The sequence below is a fragment of the Panulirus ornatus genome, chromosome 29 (assembly GCF_036320965.1).
Source record: "Panulirus ornatus isolate Po-2019 chromosome 29, ASM3632096v1, whole genome shotgun sequence".
Classification (NCBI taxonomy): Eukaryota; Metazoa; Arthropoda; class Malacostraca; order Decapoda; family Palinuridae; genus Panulirus; species Panulirus ornatus.
The window spans coordinates 15550684-15572218 of NC_092252.1; the positions used below are offsets into that span (position 1 = coordinate 15550684).

The 21535-nt window shown below is 47.0% G+C and overlaps 1 protein-coding gene across 2 annotated transcripts; it reads left to right on the top strand.

The window, feature by feature from the left end:
- Positions 1-366: 366 nt before the first annotated feature.
- Positions 367-10684, top strand: LOC139758145 (alkaline phosphatase-like). Of its 2 annotated transcripts, none has more exons than XM_071679296.1 (12): positions 367-485; positions 1474-1749; positions 2207-2311; positions 3262-3377; positions 3929-4121; positions 5783-5949; positions 6114-6309; positions 7110-7242; positions 7939-8138; positions 8922-9019; positions 9237-9360; positions 10078-10684. In XM_071679296.1, the coding sequence occupies exons 2-12, from the start codon at positions 1626-1628 to the stop codon at positions 10644-10646; spliced, it is 2025 nt and encodes a 674-aa protein (XP_071535397.1). In that variant the 5' UTR covers positions 367-485; positions 1474-1625; the 3' UTR covers positions 10647-10684. The 2 variants fall into 2 exon arrangements, with proteins under 2 accessions (XP_071535397.1, XP_071535398.1); XM_071679297.1 differs by lacking the exon at positions 367-485 and adding an exon at positions 619-635.
- The last annotated feature ends 10851 nt before the right edge of the window (positions 10685-21535 follow it).

Consider the following 21535-nt stretch of genomic DNA (forward strand, 5'->3'; position numbering starts at 1 on the left):
GTAGGTGCTAAAGGTCGGAGGAGAGGATGAACGACAGACTTTATTGAAGATACTTTAGGTTTAAGGACGTGAGCGATGTATCAGTAGAAGAGGAAGCCAAACCAACGCATGTTTCTTCTCATAGATGTGCTTGAATTTACGAAGAGCAGCGTAGCAGTGATGCCGCGGAGAAATGAAATACGTGTAAGGGTCAGGATATAGTGAAGACAAGGATCACAGCGTGATAGTGTGGTAAGGTCAGTAGGTTACAAATGACGCCCCATATCTCAGTGGATATTAAAGTGGAGCGATCAAGAAAGATTAGCATCCTAACAATCAACATGACCACCGACCATCGACAATATTTGTCAACATATTAGTGGTCACGTCTCCACTGTTCGGGACGACTGACCGATTTTTCAAGCGCTGTTCCTCCCTGGCTGGCTCAGCGACCGAGCCAGTCAGAGATAAGGGGTTACGCTGGACGAACCACACGTCTCCATCTCGTAAGCAACGAACAGGATTTCTGAACCTTGCAACATGGAGGTGGCTAGTGACCTGAAACACGCATAGGAAATCAAAGGGCAACAGACCACTAGGTCCTCTCGAGGCTGTCTGTAGTAGTGGAAGAGACCGGAAACTCAGCGATTAGTGTAGTAAGAGTAGAAAAGAGTTCAGATGATTTGCTTGTCCAACTTATACATAAGAAAGATTTGTAAAGTCTGTTGTTAAACGTACCTATGGTGCTGCCTTTAGCTACCCTGGTTGGTAACACATCCTTTGCTGAGGGAGAGGTTACTTCGCCTTAGTCGCAGCAAAAGATCTTGCGAGTTCGTATCCATTACGATGACTGGAACCACAAAAATCTAATTCTGAATAGTGTCTTCGATCCAAATTATTAAAACCTTCGATACCTCTGAACACCTGTACCAAAATCACTTCACAACCTTTGTGTTTTACTAAGTTAGATAAGTTTAAGTCGTCCAGCCGATTCCCCAGACGAATCTCTTCTTCGCTCGAGCATCAGCTTGGCTGCACGTCGCTGCGTTCTTTCCATTTTGCCTGCGTCCTCTTACAAGCATGATGACCTGCAGTGAGCGGTAAAGAATGAGAATTAGGCTCATATACAGATCCGAATGTCCGTCCTTATGAATCATAAAACTATGCTCGTATTCTGTGCCCCCTTCTGTGTACTTGCTTCCTTGGCTTAAGGTCGTCAGAAATTATTACACCTTAGGTCTTCATTTACCATTTGCTGAGTATCTAGTTGGATCCTTCTCAGCCGTGAGAGCAATACTCCCTGCAAGGTTGAATTAATCCTTTGTGTTAATGCAACGTTGGGTCATTTAGAACGGCAAGAGCCTTGGGATGGGCTGGCATGGCTACTGCCTGAGCCCTCCCTCTTATTGGCAGCTGTGACAGGCGGGATTCAGGGAATATCTTGTATTACAGATTAGAAAATGAAGTCAAAACCCTGTATCTTTTTTCCCTCAGAATATCGTGTCTTCCACGAGCGGGCGAGACCAAGGCTCACGCTTCAGGTGGTTTCCGTTTGTGTGTACGCGAAGCGCCCGTCCGTTCTCGTCCGCCGGAAGGAAGGGTGTCCCTCTTGGACAAGCCGTCTGTTGGAAGGAGGTGTCCGCTAGATGGCGTCCGCTGTGAGGAGGAGGATGGTGTGTGGTGGTTGGGTCGACCTCCTGGTGACGGTGGCGTGTCTTGCGACCTACACTTCAGCCATCGTCTACCCTTCACCCAACCCGAAGGAGACAGGTGGGTCACCAATGGTCACCACAGACAGGTGGGTCACCTCTGGTTACCACAGACAGGTGGGTCACCTCTGGTTACCACAGACAGGTGGGTCACCTCTGGTCAGTTGTTCCAGCAGGTTATTTGTTCATGCTGTACCTGGACCACTAGAGGGTAGGACGTTACAGTATAATACAGCAGCTGTCCACTGTACCAATAGTTCCAGTACATCACAATGCTGATTCAGTGGAATGACAGTTCCAGGAGACACAGAGACACAAGAACATCTCTTACTTGGTTGTTCCATTATACTCGTAGCTTTTAGAAACCAAAGGTTGCAATAGATCAATAAACTAGAGACCAAGAGAACCAGTACTAGTGTGCTAGAGACCACGAGTTCCAAATACCAGTGTCCCAGTACCTAGAATACCACTGCCAACACCAGTACAGTACCAGTACCATTACCTCTTCATCCTTACAGAAGTGTCATACTGGTACCAGCTGATGAGTGAGGAGATCCAGCAAGCTCTGCACAAACCCAAGAACACTGGAAAGGCCAAGAACGTCTTGCTCTTCCTTGGTGATGGTAAGTTTGGCCTGAACCAGCAGGTGTGGTGCCTGGCCAGGTGTGTGTGGCGTGGTGTCTGGCCAGGTGTGTGTGGCGTGGTGTCTGGCCAGGTGTGTGTGGCGTGGTGTCTGGCCAGGTACATGGTGCTTGGTCAGGTGTGCGGAAGCTGTATGATGATCACTCAGGTGTGTAAAGGCGGGATCATAGCCTCATTGTATGTGCTCTGTGTAGTCAGCCTATATTTTCACTTATAATCACGATCGTTATCTTCTTTTCTTGTATAATCACTCTCATTATCATCATCATTATCGTCACCATCATTATCATTAGATTTTGTGCTGCGTGACAGGCACAAAAGGAGAGATTGTTGGAAGTAAAGTTGCTGAGAGAGGGAGCACCAGGTGGGATCTCTAGTTGATGGGAGCCAGTGTGAAAAGATGTGTGATAGGTTTAGAAAGGGAAGAAATAATGTATATGTGAATGAAATGATGAAGCTGAACAAGATGGAGAAAAGAGGCCCGAGTTTTGGGATACCAAGAGGTACTTAGTGAAGAATGGCATAAGGTGAGGATGAAGGGAACTAGGGGAGTGGAGAGATTTTAGAGATTGAGTGTCGAAATGTGCGGGAGATGTGTGTGTGTGTGTGTGTGTGTGTGGCGCATGGAAAGTAAAAGTATGGAAAGGGATAGTTGATAGTGGAATGGGAAAATTAAAGCGCTTGTGAGTGAAAAAAAAATGCATGAACGGTATTTGCAGAGAAGGAGCTTAAACAGCTGGGAGGAGTACATGAGAAAGCGGCAGGAAGTCAAGGCAAAGGTACAGGAGCTGAAAAATGAGGACGTGAGAGAGATGTGAAAGAGTAACGATGAACTTCAAAGAGAAAGAGTTCTACAGGATAGTAACCAAGTCCCCTGGCTATCTTGCGGGTATACAGGGAGGGTAACCAAGATCCCCTGACTATGTTACAGGCATGGGCGTTACTGTAGGGACGGCTGGACGTATCCTGAAGGGGCAGAAGCAGGGTATGTCTGGGGAAGAAGGGCACCTTGTGTGGGAGAAGTTCCCCAACATTGCTTTGCTCAAGGTAAAGTTATCACTAAACATCTTCCTTATGACTACAGATAACACAGGTGAGCCATGTTAGTCGTGTTAGCAGTCACTGTAAAAGGAACTATAATCTATATATACATATAGATTGCGCGTGATCAAGATATTCCTATGAGTCCACGGGGAAAATGAAACACGAAAAGTTCCCAAGTGCACTTTCGTGTGATAATCACATCATCAGGGGAGACACAAGAGAGGACTATAACAGTCAGTTGATATACAGCGAAGAGACGAAGCTAGGACGCCATTTGGCAAACATGTTTACCAAATGGCGTCCTAGCTTCGTCTCTTCGCTATATATCAACTGACTGTTATATTCCTCTCTTGTGTCTCCCCTGATGATGTGATTATCACATACGTCTGCAACTGAGGAGCACGTTTGTTTCTTTGCCGCAGCCGTATAAAGCTGACTTGCAGGTGTGTGTTTTCCTGTGCCACAGCCGTATGAAGCTGACTTGCAGGTGTGTGTTTTCCTGTGTCACAGCCGTATAAAGCTGACTTGCAGGTGTGTGTTTTCCTTTGCCACAGACGTACACCGTTGATAAACAGGTGCCGGACAGCGCAAGTACGGCCAGCGCTTATCTCTCGGGCGTAAAGGCCAACTACAAGACACTCGGGGTCACTGGGAAGGTCAAATACATGGACTGCGCAGCGTCGCTTTTGCCTGAGAATCGACTGGACTCCATCCTCAAGTGGGCGCAGGACGCTGGCAAGGATACAGGTGGGTAGTGGGACACTGGGAAGGATACAGGTCGATAGTGGGACACTGAGAAGGATACAGGTGGGTATCGGGACACTGGGAAGGATACAGGTGGGTAGTGGGAAGGATACAGATGGGTAGCGGGATACTGAGAAGGATACAAGTGGATTCTGGGACTCTGGGAGGTACATAGATTTACGGCCGTGTCACAGCCTGAGTTACGACTGTGGTAGGAGCTGTCGTCAACTAAAGACAGACAAACGGACAGACAGATTTTTACCCGAAGCATAGACAGTGAGACGGACAGTCGTAGAGAAGGGAGCGTGTGTGTGAGATATCAAATCAAAGATATCCCTCTGCCCTTGTCTGAGGCCTCTAAGGGCTGTGTCACGTTGAGACTTAGAAAGGCTTAGGCCTTGATGTTGGTGAGGTCAGAATATTTACATCTCTATTCTGCATGTTGGTGGTACGACATCTTGTGCACGACGGTACGACCTTAAGCATGACGGGACGACCCCTTAAGCACGACAGTCAGACCCGATAAGGACGATAATGAACCCTTGAGCACGGCGGTACGACCCTCTGAGCACGACGGTACGACCCTCTGAGCACGACGGGATGACCTCTGAGCACGACGGTACGACCCTCTGAGCACGACGGGGTGACCTCTGAACATAACCGTTCGACCTGTGACCACGACGATATCCGATCGTGAGGACGACAGTACGACCTTTGACCTAACCCTTGAGGATCAAGTCAAGGACTAGGTCATCATACATCCGAGGTCATACCTTCGCGCTTAAAGGGGTAAGTTCAGGGCAGCACGTCACATCTACTGTGAGTGAGGTGCCTCTCTCTCTCTCTCTCTCTCTCTCTCTCTCTCTCGCCAGAAAGGTCCCTGAAAGGGAGACAGGATGAAAAGAGGAATTAGAGGTTTGGCAAAGTTGGATGGCTGGAATCATAGGATCATTTGCTTGCCATGTCGAAAGTCTTAGAATATAAAAGAGGGTTAAAGTTTGATTGGCTGCCAGTGATGGCGTACCAATAGACTGGTGGTGTCTCTACGAATCGGTGCAGAACAGATGTTATCTTCGCACTCCCCACTATTGAAGCATGTGGAAAACATGCTGCTTGACATTCCCCCCACTGTGAAGCATATGGAGGACATACTGCCTTCCATGCCCCCCAGTGTGAGGCATGTGGAGGACATACTGCCTTCCATGCCCCCCAGTGTGAGGCATGTGGAGGACATACTGCCTTCCATACCCCCCACTGTAAAGCATGTGGAGGGTATGCTGCCTTTCATACCCCCACTGTGAAGAAAGTGGAGGAAATATTTGATGCCCCACTGTGAAACGAGAGAGCATATTGCTTGCCATGCATCCACTGTGAAACAGATGGAAGGCAAATTGCTTGGCACCTCTCCATTTGTGTGTTACATGTCCGTGTGTTCGTCTGTTTAGTTGAGCCTGATCATTATTACTGGATTAAACTGGAAGTTTAATGATTCGGTCCTTACATATTGGAGATATACTGGTTTTATCATGGTAGGCCATATTGAGGGTGTACTGGTTTTATCATTATGGCCATATTGAGGGTGTACGTGATATCATAGTGACATCATAAATATTCGTGTAACCTGGCGTGACTGTCTAAGAGAGTGTGACCCCGTGTGTCTGCAGGTGTTGTGACCACGACCCAGGTGACCCACGCCACCCCAGCAGCCCTCTATGCCAAGGCTGCCAATCGTAAGTGGCAGTGCGACACCATCATGACCAAGGACAACGCCACCAGCTGTGTGGACATCGCTCGCCAGCTGGTGCTGGAGGACCCTGGCAAGAACATGAAGGTACGTCAGGCAGATGAGGCGCCCTCTCTCTCTCTCTCTCTCTCTCTCTCTCTCTTATATCAGTCCTGGAGTTGGCCAGATTGTCTTGTAGTTTCAGGTAGACCAGTGTAGGTCTGTCGTCCACTTTGATGTAAGGAAGCACTCTACATATGTCACCTCTTCAGGTGATCATGGGAGGAGGTCGACAGGAGCTGGGCGCCCCGCAGGAGGAGGCTGAGCAGAAATGCCCGAGATCGGACGGCAGGAACCTGGTGAAGGAGTGGCAGGAGGACAAGATGGCGGAGGGAGCTACACCTGCTTACGTCACCAACACACGTCAGCTTCGAGACGTCGACCCCGAAGCCACTGACTTCCTGATGGGTGAGTGGTGGATGGGAGTCTGATGGGGCAGGCAGAAGGTGGGTAGCCAAGGAGGTGGGGCAGCCAGGGAGTGGGGCAGGCAGAGAGAAGGGTAGCAAGGAAGTGGGGCAGCCACGAAATGGGGCAGCCAGGGAGTGGGACAGCCAGGGGATGGGTCAGCCATGGAGTGGGGCAACCAGGAGGCAGGACAGCCAGTAGTGGGGCAACCAGGAAGCAGGACAGCCAGTAGTGGGGCAACCAGGAAGCAGGACAGCCAGTAGTGGGGCAACCAGGAAGCAGGACAGCCAGTAGTGGGGCAACCAGGAAGCAGGACAGCCAGTAGTGGGGCAACCAGGGGGCGGGACAGCCAGTAGTGGGGCAACCAGGAAGCAGGACAGCCAGTAGTGGGGCAACCAGGGGGCGGGATAGCCGGGGGTGGTAGCAGGCTAATAAAGAAAGACTGTTGATCATGGTAGTGTGGTAAATACTGCATCATGGTGCTCATGGTGGCTGGATTATCTTAGCCATGGCTTGATCACTCATCTACCATCACTACTTTTCCCTACAATCGCTTATTTGTCACAGATTCTACGTTTCCATTTACCTCGTCCCAGAAGACCTCATTTCTTCCTTCGCATTCCCATTAATACCTCATTTCTCCCCTTTACAACCATCGCATTCCATAACTGTCCATTATAACCTCAATGTTCGAAACTTTCACCCCGCATCACTACCTCATAACTCATCTTCCCTCACAACCCCACATTATCTCATTTTTTTTTTTTTCACCCAGTGCTCCTTCTCTTTTCCTGTCGTCACAGGGCTGTTTGGGGAGCGTCACACGCCTTACGAAGTGGACCGTGATCAGGGCCCGGATGGGACTCCCACTCTGAAGGAGATGACACAGATGGCCCTCAGGGTCCTCAAAAAAGGCCCTAATGGCTTCTTCCTCTTGTTAAGTATTAATAAAAAAAAGTTTATGATAGTCTTAAGTCTTTTTCTTTTCTTTTAATACCAATTTCATATCGTAATATACCACATATTTTTTACCTTTCAATCAGTTGGTCAAAGTTCCATTTTCAAACTCTACGAAGCTTTGACTCCGTCGCAAACAACAGCTCAATACACCAATCAAATGGGTATAGAATGACACCGAAGGTAGTTGATACAGTATGGTTCATTGTCTGAACTGTGCCAGTAGCTCGTAGTTCATGGTTCATTTTCCATTATAAACTGTTCATTATTCAGGGTTTATGTTCGGGGTTCGTTGTTGACGTTCACGGCTCAGACGTCAGAGTTCAGATATGAGAGGTCATGGTTCATGCGTATTCATCCACAATTCAAGGTTTATGATTCGTACCACATGAATCGTGTTTCACGAGCTTATATGATTCACACACTTGGTTCACTCTAAAAAGTCCGAATCCGAATCATATTGTTCAGGATACAAAGTTCTGACTTCACATTTACCATAATTTATATACACCAAAGGTGTAAGGAATATGAATACTACAGTTTTCAGTCTTTGATATGAGACACATATTTCAACAAGGTTTAATGTCTCATTTCGTCAAGCTTGTAGTTCTGTAGTTCCAAGAACATATTTCTCCAGGTCAGACTCATTGTCTGCGACCCTCGTTTTCTGTTGCAGGTGGAGGGAGGCACGATCGACAAGGGTCTACACTTAACGAAACCCCGGCGAGCTCTGGAGGAGGTAGTTTCCCTTGACGAGACGGTGGAGGCAGCACTGGAGATGGTCGACCTGGAGGAGACGTTGGTGTTGGTTACGGCCGATCACTCTCACACCATGGCCATGGCCGGCTACCCTCCCAGAGGCAATGATATCTTGGGTAAGGTCTGACCTAACCAGGGGCAGTGTTATCTTGGATAGAAAGAGAGGCCCGATTCAGCTATTGAAGACAGCGATACCTTGGGTAAGGTCTGGTTTAGCTACCATAGATGGTGATACCAGGGTACGTGGCTGGCTGGGTCACCAGGACCAACGTGTCAGCTGTCCCCGTCTCCTGGGGAATGTTGTGGTCGCTTAGGTGAGGGTAACTAACGCGAACCATCATGGAGGTCCTAGTGGAAGGTCTTCGTGTGCCTTCGAGTCTTTTCTAGAGATGAGAGTGAGATTGTAAGTTGGGTAGTGAACAGAAGTTTGAAAATGTTATCAGCACTAATTCCTCAAAGAATCTAATGCCACACAGTATTAACCAGAAGAAGACGGACTAATCAATGAATATGTTCAAACGTTTCTTTGTATATTTAGTTTCACCAATTGAGTGTACTAATTTTAGACCACAAGTGATGTTCATTTGACACCTTGTCCAGAACATTCTTGCTCATCTGTGCACATTTTCAGATTCCAAGAGTATTACAGAAACTTGTATTGACTACTGTCCTTTTCTTATGTCTGTTTTGGAATCAGAGGTGATAATCTTGATTCAAAAGTTGCTGCAGATTCCATGAAAATGAGAATGAGAGGAAATGATCAATACTCAGTATGATTTATTGCTGTCTTAACATAGAAATGGCAGTCGTTATGGTGTGTGAGTTAGCTCCGTGGATACGGTAACTCAGACCAGCCTACTGAAGTGGGTAACTCTCTTTCTCCCCCTCGCGCCCCTCAGGAGTGACCACATACGACAAGGTGGCAGATGGCCTCCCGTACACCACCCTCATGTTTACTACTGGCCAGGGTTACAGCTACACCTGGGACGGAGAGAAGGTAAGGCTGCTGTAATCATGCTGTATTCTGTATGCTGTACTCTGTTGTTATTGTTGTTGTTGTTGTTGTTGTAGTCACACCTGTGGTATTGTAGTTACTGTTGCTGTAGCTTTTCTTTCACCTGCTCGTGATTCTGATACAGCCACAGACCTTGCCTTCCTTTGACTCCCTCCCCTCTTGCCCCCCTTGCCTCACACAGAACCATCTCACCCTGCAGGTCATGCGTCGGAACCTGACGGGGGTGGACACCACTCACAAGGACTTCGAGGCACTGGCGGCCGTGCCCACGGTCGAGGAAGAGGAGACCCATGGAGGCGAGGACGTGGCTGTGTTTGCCATAGGTACCCGAGCCAACCCTACTTGTCTACTGTAGGAATACTAGTCCTCGAATACAGTCACCTCTTATTTCAACAACCCTCAGTATTCAACTAGATTTATGCATTAGTTATTTTCTCTTTAGTAAGAGCACTTCACTTACATACTTCTTTTACCGTCAGCTAAACATAGAATGATCTGTACCATTTTTTTCCTTTAGTGGCTTCGGGATAAGAGATTGAACAACGCACACCACACACACGCACACACACACACACACACACACACATAGTGTTAGTGACATCCCTGGTTGAAAGAAATGTTTAAATCAATGTGTTGCAGCCTTGGAATATTTCATTTTTGATTGACTCAAAATCCAACGTGAAATTCCTTCAGACTAGCCCGTCACTGCTTCAACCTCATATTCAATATCTGCCATATAACGTGTCTCGAAAGTTTTCGAATCATTCCTGAGTTGCTAAGTTCATATGCTAACGTTCAGCTTCCTTTTGCCAAAGTTCTAGATTCTTATAACAATACTGAAGTTCAGAATATGGTACATCCATCCCCTGTGGAATGATTTCAGTTTGGTCTGTATGCAAGAAGTATCTAAGATCCTTCAGTAGTTTGTCTGTGAAGCCTGCCACCATAAGGATTCAGTGTGTCAGTAGACGATTCACCACATGAGTTCCGGTGCTTCAGGTCAGATGTGTAAACCTTCACCAACTTTGTCTGGTTCGCAGGTCCGATGAGCCACCTCTTCCACCGGGTCCACGAACAGACGTACGTGGCCCACGTCATGGGTTACGCCGCCTGCATTGGTCCGTACAAGGACGACTGTGGCCGACCAGCGGACGACACCCAGGGACACTCCTGCTCCCAGTATCCACACGTCCCTGAGCATTCTGAAGGGGGTGAGAGCCACCCAACAGTGGCTCCTGAAGGTGCACAGACTGTGCCAGGGAAGCTCACTGAGGATCACGAAGGAATACCAGAGGATTTCCCTGAAGATGTTCATGACGAACAGATGGAGGAGGAGGAGGAGGAGGAGGAGGACTCAACGGAAGAGGATGATGACGAAATTGATTCCACCGAAGCAGAGGCTAGCATCAACACAGAGGAAGATGGTGAAGACACAAACCTCGAGCCAGTGGAAGATGTTGAAGACGCTCACGGCCACTCGCTGGTCAACCCTGCCAATGCCTATGTCCACGTGAAGAACCTCGAGAAGAAGAAACAAAAGGCAGGCGCTGCTGCTAACAGTGCCACTTGTGTTACTGTTCTCTGTACAATATTTCTTTTGGGTTTATAGAGTCGTTTCTCCCATGGCTGTGATACACAGTATGGAGACTTTATGAACTGTGGACTCCATCATGTGGACGTTATTAGATTCTAGCTACCTATCTATCTACCCATCTATCTATTTAATCATCTGTCTATCTGTCTATCTATCTATCTGTCTATCTATCTATCTATCAAGGATGTAAGGCGTGTGTGCGAGTTGGAAGAGAGGAGAGTGATTGGTTCACAGTGAGGGTCGGTCTGCGTCAGGAGCGTGCGATGTCACCATGGTTGTTTAATGTGCTTATGGACGCAGTGAGAAACTGCAGAAGTTGGTGGCTGAGTTTGGAAGAGTGATTGAAAGGAGAAAGTTAAGAGTGAATGTGAAAAAGAGCAAGGTTATTAGATTCAGTAGGGTTGAGGGACAAGATAGTTGGGATGGAAGTTTGAATGGAGAAAAACTGGAGAAAATGAAGTGTTTTAGATATCTGAGAGTGAACTTAGCAGTGAATGGAACGATCGGGGCTTGAAGATGCAGGAGGGTGAAAGGCGTTCAAGGTTATGGAGAGAATTAGAACGATGTGAAATACTGGGGTAGACGTGCCGTTCTTGGACTGAACCAGAGCATGTGAAGCGTCTGAGGTAAACCATGGAAAGGTCTGTGAGGCCACGATGTGGAGAGGGAGCTGTGGTTTCGGTGCATTGCACATGACAGCTAGAGAATGGATATGAGCGGATGCGGCCTTTTTTCGTATGCTTTCTGCCACTACAACGCTAACGCAAGGGGTGGCGGTGCTGTTTCCTGTGGGTCGAAGTGGCGTCGGGAATGGATGAAGGCGAGCAAGTATTAATATATATATTCAATCTAAATTTTGTCACTGATTTTTTTCAATAAAGAATTCACATGACAAAACTTCTTCATTCACCATGAGTGAGGTTACTCGAAGGCGTGTACTGAAGGCGAAGATTTCTGTCGTCATCATCAGAAACTACTTCGGCTTCGAGTGTTCTGTTAAATCCGTCTCTTAATGATGTACTGGATTATCAGACGAGTAGATTAGCAATCAGTCTATCAGATAAGAAGTGGACAAAAGGCACGGATTTGTGGAGTTAGTGGAACGTCGGAATGGACCATGTGTGAACAGGAGGGATGTGTGAGGCTGCACACTGAACGATACATATGAACGCTTCATATTATTCACCACGACGGTACGAGGCCTTGACCACGACGGTATGACCCTTGAGCACGACGGTACGACCCTTCACCACGGTGGACCCTTGATCACGACCTTACGACCCTTGAGCACGGTGGTACGACCATTGATCACGACGGTACAACCCCTGAGTACGGTGGTACGACCCTTCATCACGACGGTACGACCCTTGATCACGATGGTACGACCCTTGATCACGACGGTACGACCCTTGAGCATGACAGTACGAGGCCTTGAGCACGACGGTACGAGGCCTTAAACACGACGGTACGACCTTGAACACGGTGGTACGACCCTTGAACACGGTGGTACGACCCTTGATCACGACGGTACGACCCTTGAGCATTACAGTACGAGGCCTTGAGCACGGCGATACGATCCGACCCTTGATCACGACGGTACAACCCTTGAGTGTGACGGTACGACCCTTGAGCACGGCGGTACGAATCTTAAGCTTGAGACGCCCCTTGCGTATGAAAGCTTTGCTCTTAACACGATCCCACGTGCTTAAGGGCAGCATCTGTTTGATCAAGGGTCGCACTATAGTGGTGAAGGGTCAACGAGGAGTTACACCCCTCTCTGGCTACACTGAAGGGGTAGCAAGGGGTCACACTCCTCCCTGGCTACACTGGAGGGACAGCAAGGGTTCCCTCTCGCACTTGGCTACGCTTCCTCACTCTGTCTTTGTTATGACCTTATCGCTTTAGACTTTCTCCCGCTGGAGCCATTAGTGGATGAGCTTCCACCCCGTGGAGTGGGTGGAGGTGGGTAGCGTTGATGGATGAGGGTGGAAGGACTTTAATGGAGTGGGAGATACGAGCGTCCTCCAGGAGGCCATAAAGGAAAGGTGTTCGTTCTTTTAGGCCTGGTGGTTGACGCTAAAGGCGGTCGTTCTTTTAGGCTTAGTAAGCGATGCTGACGGTGTTCGTTCTTTAAGGCTTGGTGGCTTCCGCTACTGTGTTGAGGTAGAAGTACGGACGTCATACCTGTTCCTGTTGAAGAGACGACTAACGCCTGAGTGAAAGAGTTCGATTACTTTGTGGTAAAAGATAAAGGTGTTGGCATAATGTCCAGGCTCTCATACCAAAGTGTGGGCATTGAGGAGAGAGAGAGAGAGAGAGAGAGAGAGAGAGAGAGAGAGAGAGAGAGAGAGAGAGAGAGAGAGAACTAACTCTCAGGGTCCGTTACAACGCCATCGCTCGGGGTCTTTGGGTCGTGGTGGCCTCCAGGCCCATGCTTTACAAAAACCCCGAAAGAGGTAGAAATCAACTGGACCAGTTCCACCTTCAGGGCTACAGAGGTGAGGCAAGATGGACCCCTCTTGTTGCAGGGCATCATAGCATAGGACGGGAACTGTGATGACATTTCCAGTTGAGTCTTGTTCTTCTTGTGTGTACGTCATGCCCGACGCCCCTGGCGCTAACGAGAGATCCTGGCGCCCTAATGCAAACCGTCCCCCCCCCCCCTTCCTCCCCAGGTGGTAGGTCTGGGGTGTGGGAAGGGGGTGGGGGTGGGGAGGGGTTGGGGGGGTGGGGGTTAAGCGTTACGATCATGGCAGACGATGTTTCGTCACGACCGCTCGAGCAGGCGACGGATGTGACCTGATATTAAGGGTTAGGTTTAAGACTAAGCCGTCATACCCAGGGGTCGTACCATCGTGGTCAAGGGTCGTACCGTCGCGCTCAAGGGACGTACCGTCGTGCTCAAGGGTCGTACTGTCGTGCTCAAGAGTCGTCCCGTCGTCCTCAAGGGTCGCACCGTCATACCCTGGGGTCGTACCGTCGTGGTCAAGAGTCGTACCATCGTGATCAAGGGTCGTACCGTCGTGATCAATGGTCGCACCGTCGTGCTCAATGGTCGCACTGTCGTGGTCAAGGGTCGCACCGTCGTGCTCAAGGGTCGCACCGTCATACCCAGGGGTCGTACCGTCGCTCGCGCTCAAGGGTCGTACCGTCGTGTGCAAGGGTCTTACCGTCGCTCGCGCTCAAGGGTCGTACCGTCGTGCGCAAGGGTCTTACCGTCGTGCTCAAGGGTCACACCGTCGTGCTCAAGGGTCGCACCGTCGTGCTCAAGGGTCACGTGATCAAGTAGCCCTTAGATATTTCATGTGATAATGTCTGAGGACCCATGCATGAGGACTGATCATGTTAGTAGTGTTGCAACCAGTAAGATAACAAGATATACAGCCACGCCATGCCTTTGGACACTCAATTGTCGTGTTATGTGGACTCATGTCGTTTGATTCAAGTATTAAATGTGAGAATATTATTGGCTTGTCCTTAACCCACAGGAAAGGGGTCGTCAAAGTATGACGCTTGGCAGTCCATTGGCCTAGTTGGGTCATTAGTGTCTTTATTAAGAGGTTTTACGTAAACCATGGCCATGGGTCCCTATGGTAATTTCACCTGAACATCATTAACCATCAAATAATAATCTTCATCAAATGCTACTAGTAATAACGTACCTGCGGTATCGTATACACATTTTCTTCTCATCTCCTCTTTTTTTTTCGAACCCCTACAGATAGATACATACATACATATACGGTATAGATGTCCACAGAAAGATTGACGAGTGATGTCCACACAATGGAGTCCATAGTTCATAAGGTATGTATACTGTTGATCACAGTCATGAGAGGAATGACTCCATAAAGCCAAAGGAATATCATACAGAGAACAGTAACACAAGTGGCACTGTTGGCAGCAGCGCCTGTCTTTTGTTTCTTCTTCTCGAAGTTCTTCGCGTGGACATAGGCATTGGCAAGGTTGACCAGCGAGTGGCCGTGAGCGTCTTCAACATCTTCCACTGGCTCGAGGTTTGTGTCTTCACCATCTTCCTCTGTGTTGGTGCTAGCCTCTTCTTCGGTGGAATCACCTTCGTCATCATCCTCTTCCGTTGAGTCCTCCTCCTCCTCCTCCTCCTCCTCCATCTGTTCGTCTTGAACATCTTCAGGGAAATCCTCTGGTATTCCTTCGTGATCCTCAGTGAGCTTTCCTGGCACGGTCTGTGCACCTTATTGTGACTGAAGGTACAGACAGACAGACAGACAGACTTCACAGACACACTGCTGAAGGATCTGAAATATTTCTTGCATACAGACCAAACTGGAATAATCCCACAGGGGATGAAGGGATCGTATTCTGAACTTCAGTTTTGTTACATGAAACTAGAACTTAGGCAAAATGAAGTTGAACTTTTGCATATGGACTGAAGCAACTCAAGAATGATTCAGAAGCTTTGAGAAATGGTATTACCAATTAATGTAAAAGACCCTCTTACTGAATTTGAAGCACTGACAGGTTCATTTGAAGCGACGTCGTTCGAACCACTTAATGAATGACGTATCGCAAGACTGCACATCCACGAGATATTCAAGAGATTCAGTTGAACACATCTTTCAACCAGGTGTATCACTCACATTTATGTGACTTATATAGGAAAACGTATCACACTTCTGTGCGTGAAGTGTGTGCGTCTACGTGTGATTCACCCTTATCTTTACGTTACAAAATCAGAAATTTCCTACTCAAGACTCTTTCATTTACACTATATATATACACAAGCTTAAGCCATCCCCTAGGGGGAGGATGAATAGCTGGGTTGGCTGCGGACCGACTGGGGAGACCAGGATTCGAACCAATGCGAGTTCGACTCCGGTCTGGAACGCTAACCACTAGACTATAGGAGTCAATACATTGCTGAAAGTAACTGATGTGAGGAATAAACATATCTAAGTTAATACTCTTAAAAAAAAGATAGAAATCACTTCATGAACTTGGTAAAATATGGAGAGTTATTGAGATGAAAGATGACTGTATTCGATGATAAATATTCCTACAGTAGACAAGCAAGGTTGACGTAGGTACCTCTGGCAAACATAGCCACGTCCTCGCCTCCATGTATCTCATGTCCATCCACCGTGGGCACGGCCGCCAGCTACTTGAAGGCCTTGTGAGGGACGAAAAAGACGTAAATCTATGATAGACTTTTTGATTAATACTAACAAGGAGGAAGGAGCCTTCAGAGCTTTTCCTGAGGCCACTGGGGGCCATCTGTGTCATCTCCTTCAGGCTAGGGGTCCCATCCGGACCCTGATCATGGTCCACTTCATAAGGTGCGTGATATTCCGCAAACAGTCCCGTGACGAGAGGAGAAATGAGGAGGGGTGAGGGGAAAATAGATAATTGGGGCTTGTGGAGGAAGATGAGATGAGTAATGAGGTAGCGATGGTGTGAAAGTGTTGGAGAATGAGACTGGGACGAACACAAATACTGGTTGGGATAGTTACAAAAGGGGAAATGAGGTGTTGAGAGTTTTATGAGGTGAATGAATATCATCAGATTTGGGAGAGCGTAGGGTTGAGCTGATGGGTTAAACTATCCTTTCATGATATAGATACGTTTATAAGGGATATGAGGAGATATCTAGGGGAATGTCTATAAAGGGTATGAGGAGATATCTAGGGGAATGTCTATAAAGGGTATGAGGAGGTATCTGGGGGAATGTCTATAAAGGGTATGAGGAGATATCTAGGGGAATGTCTATAAAGGGTATGAGGAGATATCTAGGGGAATGTCTATAAAGGGTATGAGGAGATATCTAGGGGAATGTCTATAAAGGGTATGAGGAGGTATCTGGGGGAATGTCTATAAAGGGTATGAGGAGATATCTAGGGGAATGTCTATAAAGGGTATGAGGAGGTATCTGGGGAATGTCTATAAAGGGTATGAGGAGATATCTAGGGAATGTCTGTAAGGGATATGAAGAGATATCTAGGGGAATGTATATAAGAGATATGAGAAGATATCTGGGGGAATGAGGAAACATTTTAGACGGTAGAACGTGGAACAGTAAAGGTATTTGAGAGTACATTAGAGCGACGGGTGAGAGGAGACCTAATGATCCAAGACGAGGTTGTCTGTAGTCATAATCTTGGCTGTGGTTGAAAAATGGTTGTAAAGCATAAGGAACCCTCAATATGGCCACCATGATATAACCAATACACCCTTAATATGGCCACCATGATATAACCAGTGCACCCTTAATATGACCACCATGATATAACCAGTACACCCTTAATATGACCACCATGATATAACCAGTACACCCTTAATATGACCACCATGATATAACCAATACACCCTTAATATGACCACCATGATATAACCAGTACACCCTTAATATGGCCACCATGATATAACCAGTACACCCTTAATATGACCACCATGATATAACCAGTACACCCTTAATATGACCACCATGATATAACCAGTACACCCTTAATATGGCCACCATGATATAACCAATACACCCTTAATATGACCACCATGATATAACCAGTACACCCTTAATATGGCCACCATGATATAACCAGTACACCCTTAATATGGCCACCATGATATAACCAGTACACCCTTAATATGGCCACCATGATATAACCAGTACACCCTTAATATGGCCACCATGATATAACCAGTGCACCCTTAATATGGCCACCATGATATAACCAATACACCCTTAATATGGCCACCATGATATAACCAGTACACCCTTAATATGGCCACCATGATATAACCAGTATATCTCCAAAATGTAAGGAACGAATCATCAAACTTCCAGCTTAATCCAGTAATAATGACAAGACTTAATTAGATGGACGAACACACGGACATGTACACACAAATGGAGAGATGCCAAGTAATTCGCCCTTCATTTGTTTCACAGTGAGGGACATAAAATGCAATATGTCATCCACTTGCTTCACAGTGGGGGAAATAGAAAGCAATATGTCATCCGCTTGCTTCATATTGGGGGACATAAAAAAGCAATATGTCCTCCACTTGCTTTACAGTGGGGGCATGAAAAGGAATATGCCATTCACGTCTGTCACTGTGGAGGGACACAGAGCGATATGACATCTCCTTGCTTCACAGTTGAGGCCTGAAAAGCAATATGCCTTCCTCTTGTTTCACAGTGGGAGCGTGGAAAACAATAAACAACCCACTTCCTTCACAGTGGGGGAGTAGAGAGCAAAATGCCGCCCCCTACTTGTTTCATGGTAGGGGCATAAAAAGCAGTTCGCCCTCCACTTGCTTCACAGTGGAGGACGCGGCACGCAGCACTGAGTCAGAGAGAAGCCAGTCCTCTGGTAAATCATCACTGGTGGCCAATCAAACTTGAGTCATCTATCATATTGGAAAGCTTCGACCGGAGGAGAAGTTCATCACATAATTCCAGCCATTTAACTTCCCTCGTCTTTAATGATGGTTTGAATCTTCGCTTCTCTCTAATGATGGCCTGACCTCTGACCTGACCCGTCAGGTCATTATTTCCAAGGGTCATCCCGTTGTGCTTAAAGGGTCGTACCGTCATCCTCGACAGGTCGCACCGTTTTCTCAAGGTCGTACCGTCGTGCTGAAGGTCGTACCGTCGTGCTGAAGGTCGTACCGTCGTGCTGAAGGTCGTACCGTCGTACTGAAGGTCGTAAAGTCGTGCCCAAGGCCAACGTTGTCACTTGATGTGTACGGTAGTGGTGCAAGTGTCTCGGCTTGGCCAACACTATGGCCAAAACTATGGCATAGTTCTGTGACCAGCACTATGGCCAACGATATGGCACTATGGCCACCACTACAGTCCAAACTATGACCAACACTATAGCACTATGGCCAACCTTAAGCATATGTTCTCTACGTGAGTCTAAATATTCATAGACTTTTCTGACAGGCTTGGAAAAGGGGCAATAAGTAAAACAAAAAAAAAAGAGATATCTTTACCTTCATTGAGATATATCTACTTTGATATTTCATACCCACGCTTGCCCTCAGATACCTATTAGTAGCATAGACTATGGGTGTGTTGATCCGGCAGTGTGTTGTGTGTACCGGGAGGAGGATACGGTGAGGGTTGTGGCCGGAATACAGGAAGAATCACGTACTGGTGATGAGGCAACCTACCGCCCATCACAGTCCTCTTGGTGTCACCTCCAAGACTCCCACGTCTATGGTATATTATCATCATTAGCATCCCTGGTGTACCGGCCGATAATCAGAATTACCTGGTTCAGTTACAGTTACACCGCAGCGATGATGAAGAGCACTTGTGTATCTTACAGGTATCCATGGCCAGTAATTATGGTCCCCTGGTTAACTTACAGGTATACAAGGGTAGTAATTAAGACCCTTGGCTATCATACAGGCATACAGGGATGGTGATTAAGACCCCTGGCTAACTTAAAGCTATACAGGGGCAGTAATTAAGGCTTTGACTATCTTACAGGTATAGAGGGATGGTGATTAAGATCCATTGGTTATGCTACAGGTGTACAGCGTTCGTAAAGACACCAATGGCTATCACACAGGTACAGAGGCATAGTAATTACAATCCCTGGTTAGGTTATAGACATACAGGGGGAGCAATTAGGATCCCCTGCCCATGTTACAGATATACAGGGATGGTAATTAAGATCTCCTGACTATGTTACAGGCATGGGTGTCACCGTAAGGACGGCTGGACGTATCCTAAAGGGGCAGAAGGAGGGAATATCTGGGGAAGAGGGGCACCTTGTGTGGGAGAAGTTCCCCAACATTGCTTTGCTCAAGGTAAAGTTATCACTAAACATCTTCCTTATGACTACAGATAACACAGGTGAGCCATGTTAGTCGTGTTAGCAATCACTGTAAAAGGAACTATAACCGGTATATATATGCTGACTGTATATGACATTCTGTAGAGTTTCTTTTGTTTCGTTATACAGTGTCCATCCCACTCATCTGTTGTTGTTCTCATCATTAATGGTCTTCATGATCCATTTTCAGCTCCACATGTATCTCTAATATATTGGGAAGCATGACTATATCGTCCGCCATATTTTGGAAATCCACTCAGTGATTATCAAAATCTGATGTTCTACAAATCAATTTTCCTGTGAGTAACTTTACATCCATTTCTCTTTTACCTGAGTGGATTGAAAAACCTTCCCCCTTACGTACTCTCCACCTGTCGCCTCCACTCAGCCATCGCGTTTCTGTCCACCTTCACGTTGCTTCCCTTCCTCTGTTCTGAAGGCGATGTTTCTACCATTTCTCCCATGAGCTGTCTGCAAGCGTCCTGGTCCCTAAGACCTGGACTAACTGTGCACGACTGCCTCCTGCTTCCCATAGTTTATATATTAAAACCAACCACTCGAGGATTGGCCATTTTACCTCCTTCTTTCATCGTAGAGCAAAGTTGTAGAATTCTCTTCCTTCCTACGTGTTTCTCTCTCTTTCCATTCTCTTCACATGCAAGAGATGGATCTACACACACACACACACACACACACACACACACACACACCTATACGGATCTCAGAATTAATCTCTGGTGTATCTTTTCTTTCTGATTCCAACCTCATACTGACTCACACATATCCTTTACAACTTCATGGCAGCCTGGCTTCTCTGTACTCTGCGTGATATTCCAACAGTGACAACACACGACCATGTTTCCCCCGTCTACCTTTCCCTCTGCCACCAGTTATACAGGGTCTAATTCAGCTAATATCTAAGAGCCACCAAGGGACTCTTGGCAAGCAGGTGTGTGTTTTCCTGTGCCACAGCCGTATGAAGCTGACTTGCAGGTGTGTGTTTTCCTGTACCACAGCCGTATGAAGCTGACTTGCAGGTGTGTGTTTTCCTGTGCCACAGACGTATAAAGCTGACTTGCAGGTGTGTGTTTTCCTGTGCCACAGACGTACACCGTTGATAAACAGGTGCCGGACAGCGCAAGTACGGCCAGCGCTTATCTCTCGGGCGTAAAGGCCAACTACAAGACACTCGGGGTCACTGGGAAGGTCAAATACATGGACTGCGCAGCGTCGCTTTTGCCTGAGAATCGACTGGACTCCATCCTCAAGTGGGCGCAGGACGCTGGCAAGGATACAGGTGGGTAGTGGGACACTGGGAAGGATACAGGTCGATAGTGGGACGATGGGAAGGATACAGGTGGGTAGTGGGACACTGAGAAGGATACAGGTGGGTAGTGGGACACTGAGAAGGATACAGGTGGGTAGTAAGACCTTGGGGAGGGTACAGTGTTACACCTGCAGCCTCTTTACTGGCGTAGCGCCAGGATTAAACCAACAGGGAGATGTCGGATGGGAAGGGGAAGGGGCGGCTCCGGGCGTGAAGGGGTCACTCGGGGAAGGGAGAAGGGAGGGAAGAGGGGTTACTAACGGAGGACGTGTCTGTGTCGACTCTTCCCGGAAATTCAAAGGTCCAGAATAATGCAGCTTCGCAGTTAAGTCCAGAGGTTCAACCAGAGAAGCAAATAAGGATGATAATGATAATGATAATGATGAATATTGATAATGATGATGATAATGATGATGATAATGATGATGATAGTAATGATAATGATAACAATAATAATGATAATAATGATAATAATAATGATAATAATAATAATAATAATAATAATGATAATAATAGTAATAATGATAATAATAATGATAAAAATAATGTTAATAATGATAACAATGATAATAATGATAGAAATTATAATAATGATAATAATGATAATAATAATATTAATAATAAAAACAATAATAGGCTAACGGAATCAAATGTGGCCAATACAGTCCGATACACCACGTACACACCTGACTGGTCATTATAAAGCCCTCACACACCTGAAGGTCACAACATCCCTGGCCAGGCACACCATG

Coding starts and splice junctions, on each gene's coding strand:
- LOC139758145 (XM_071679296.1), top strand. CDS start 1,626: ATGGCGTCCGCTGTGAGGAGGAGGATGGTGTGTGGTGGTTGGGTCGAC. Junction 4,122..5,782: donor GGACGCTGGCAAGGATACAG/GTGGGTAGTGGG, acceptor GTGTGTCTGCAG/GTGTTGTGACCACGACCCAG. Junction 7,243..7,938: donor CCTAATGGCTTCTTCCTCTT/GTTAAGTATTAA, acceptor TTTTCTGTTGCA/GGTGGAGGGAGGCACGATCG.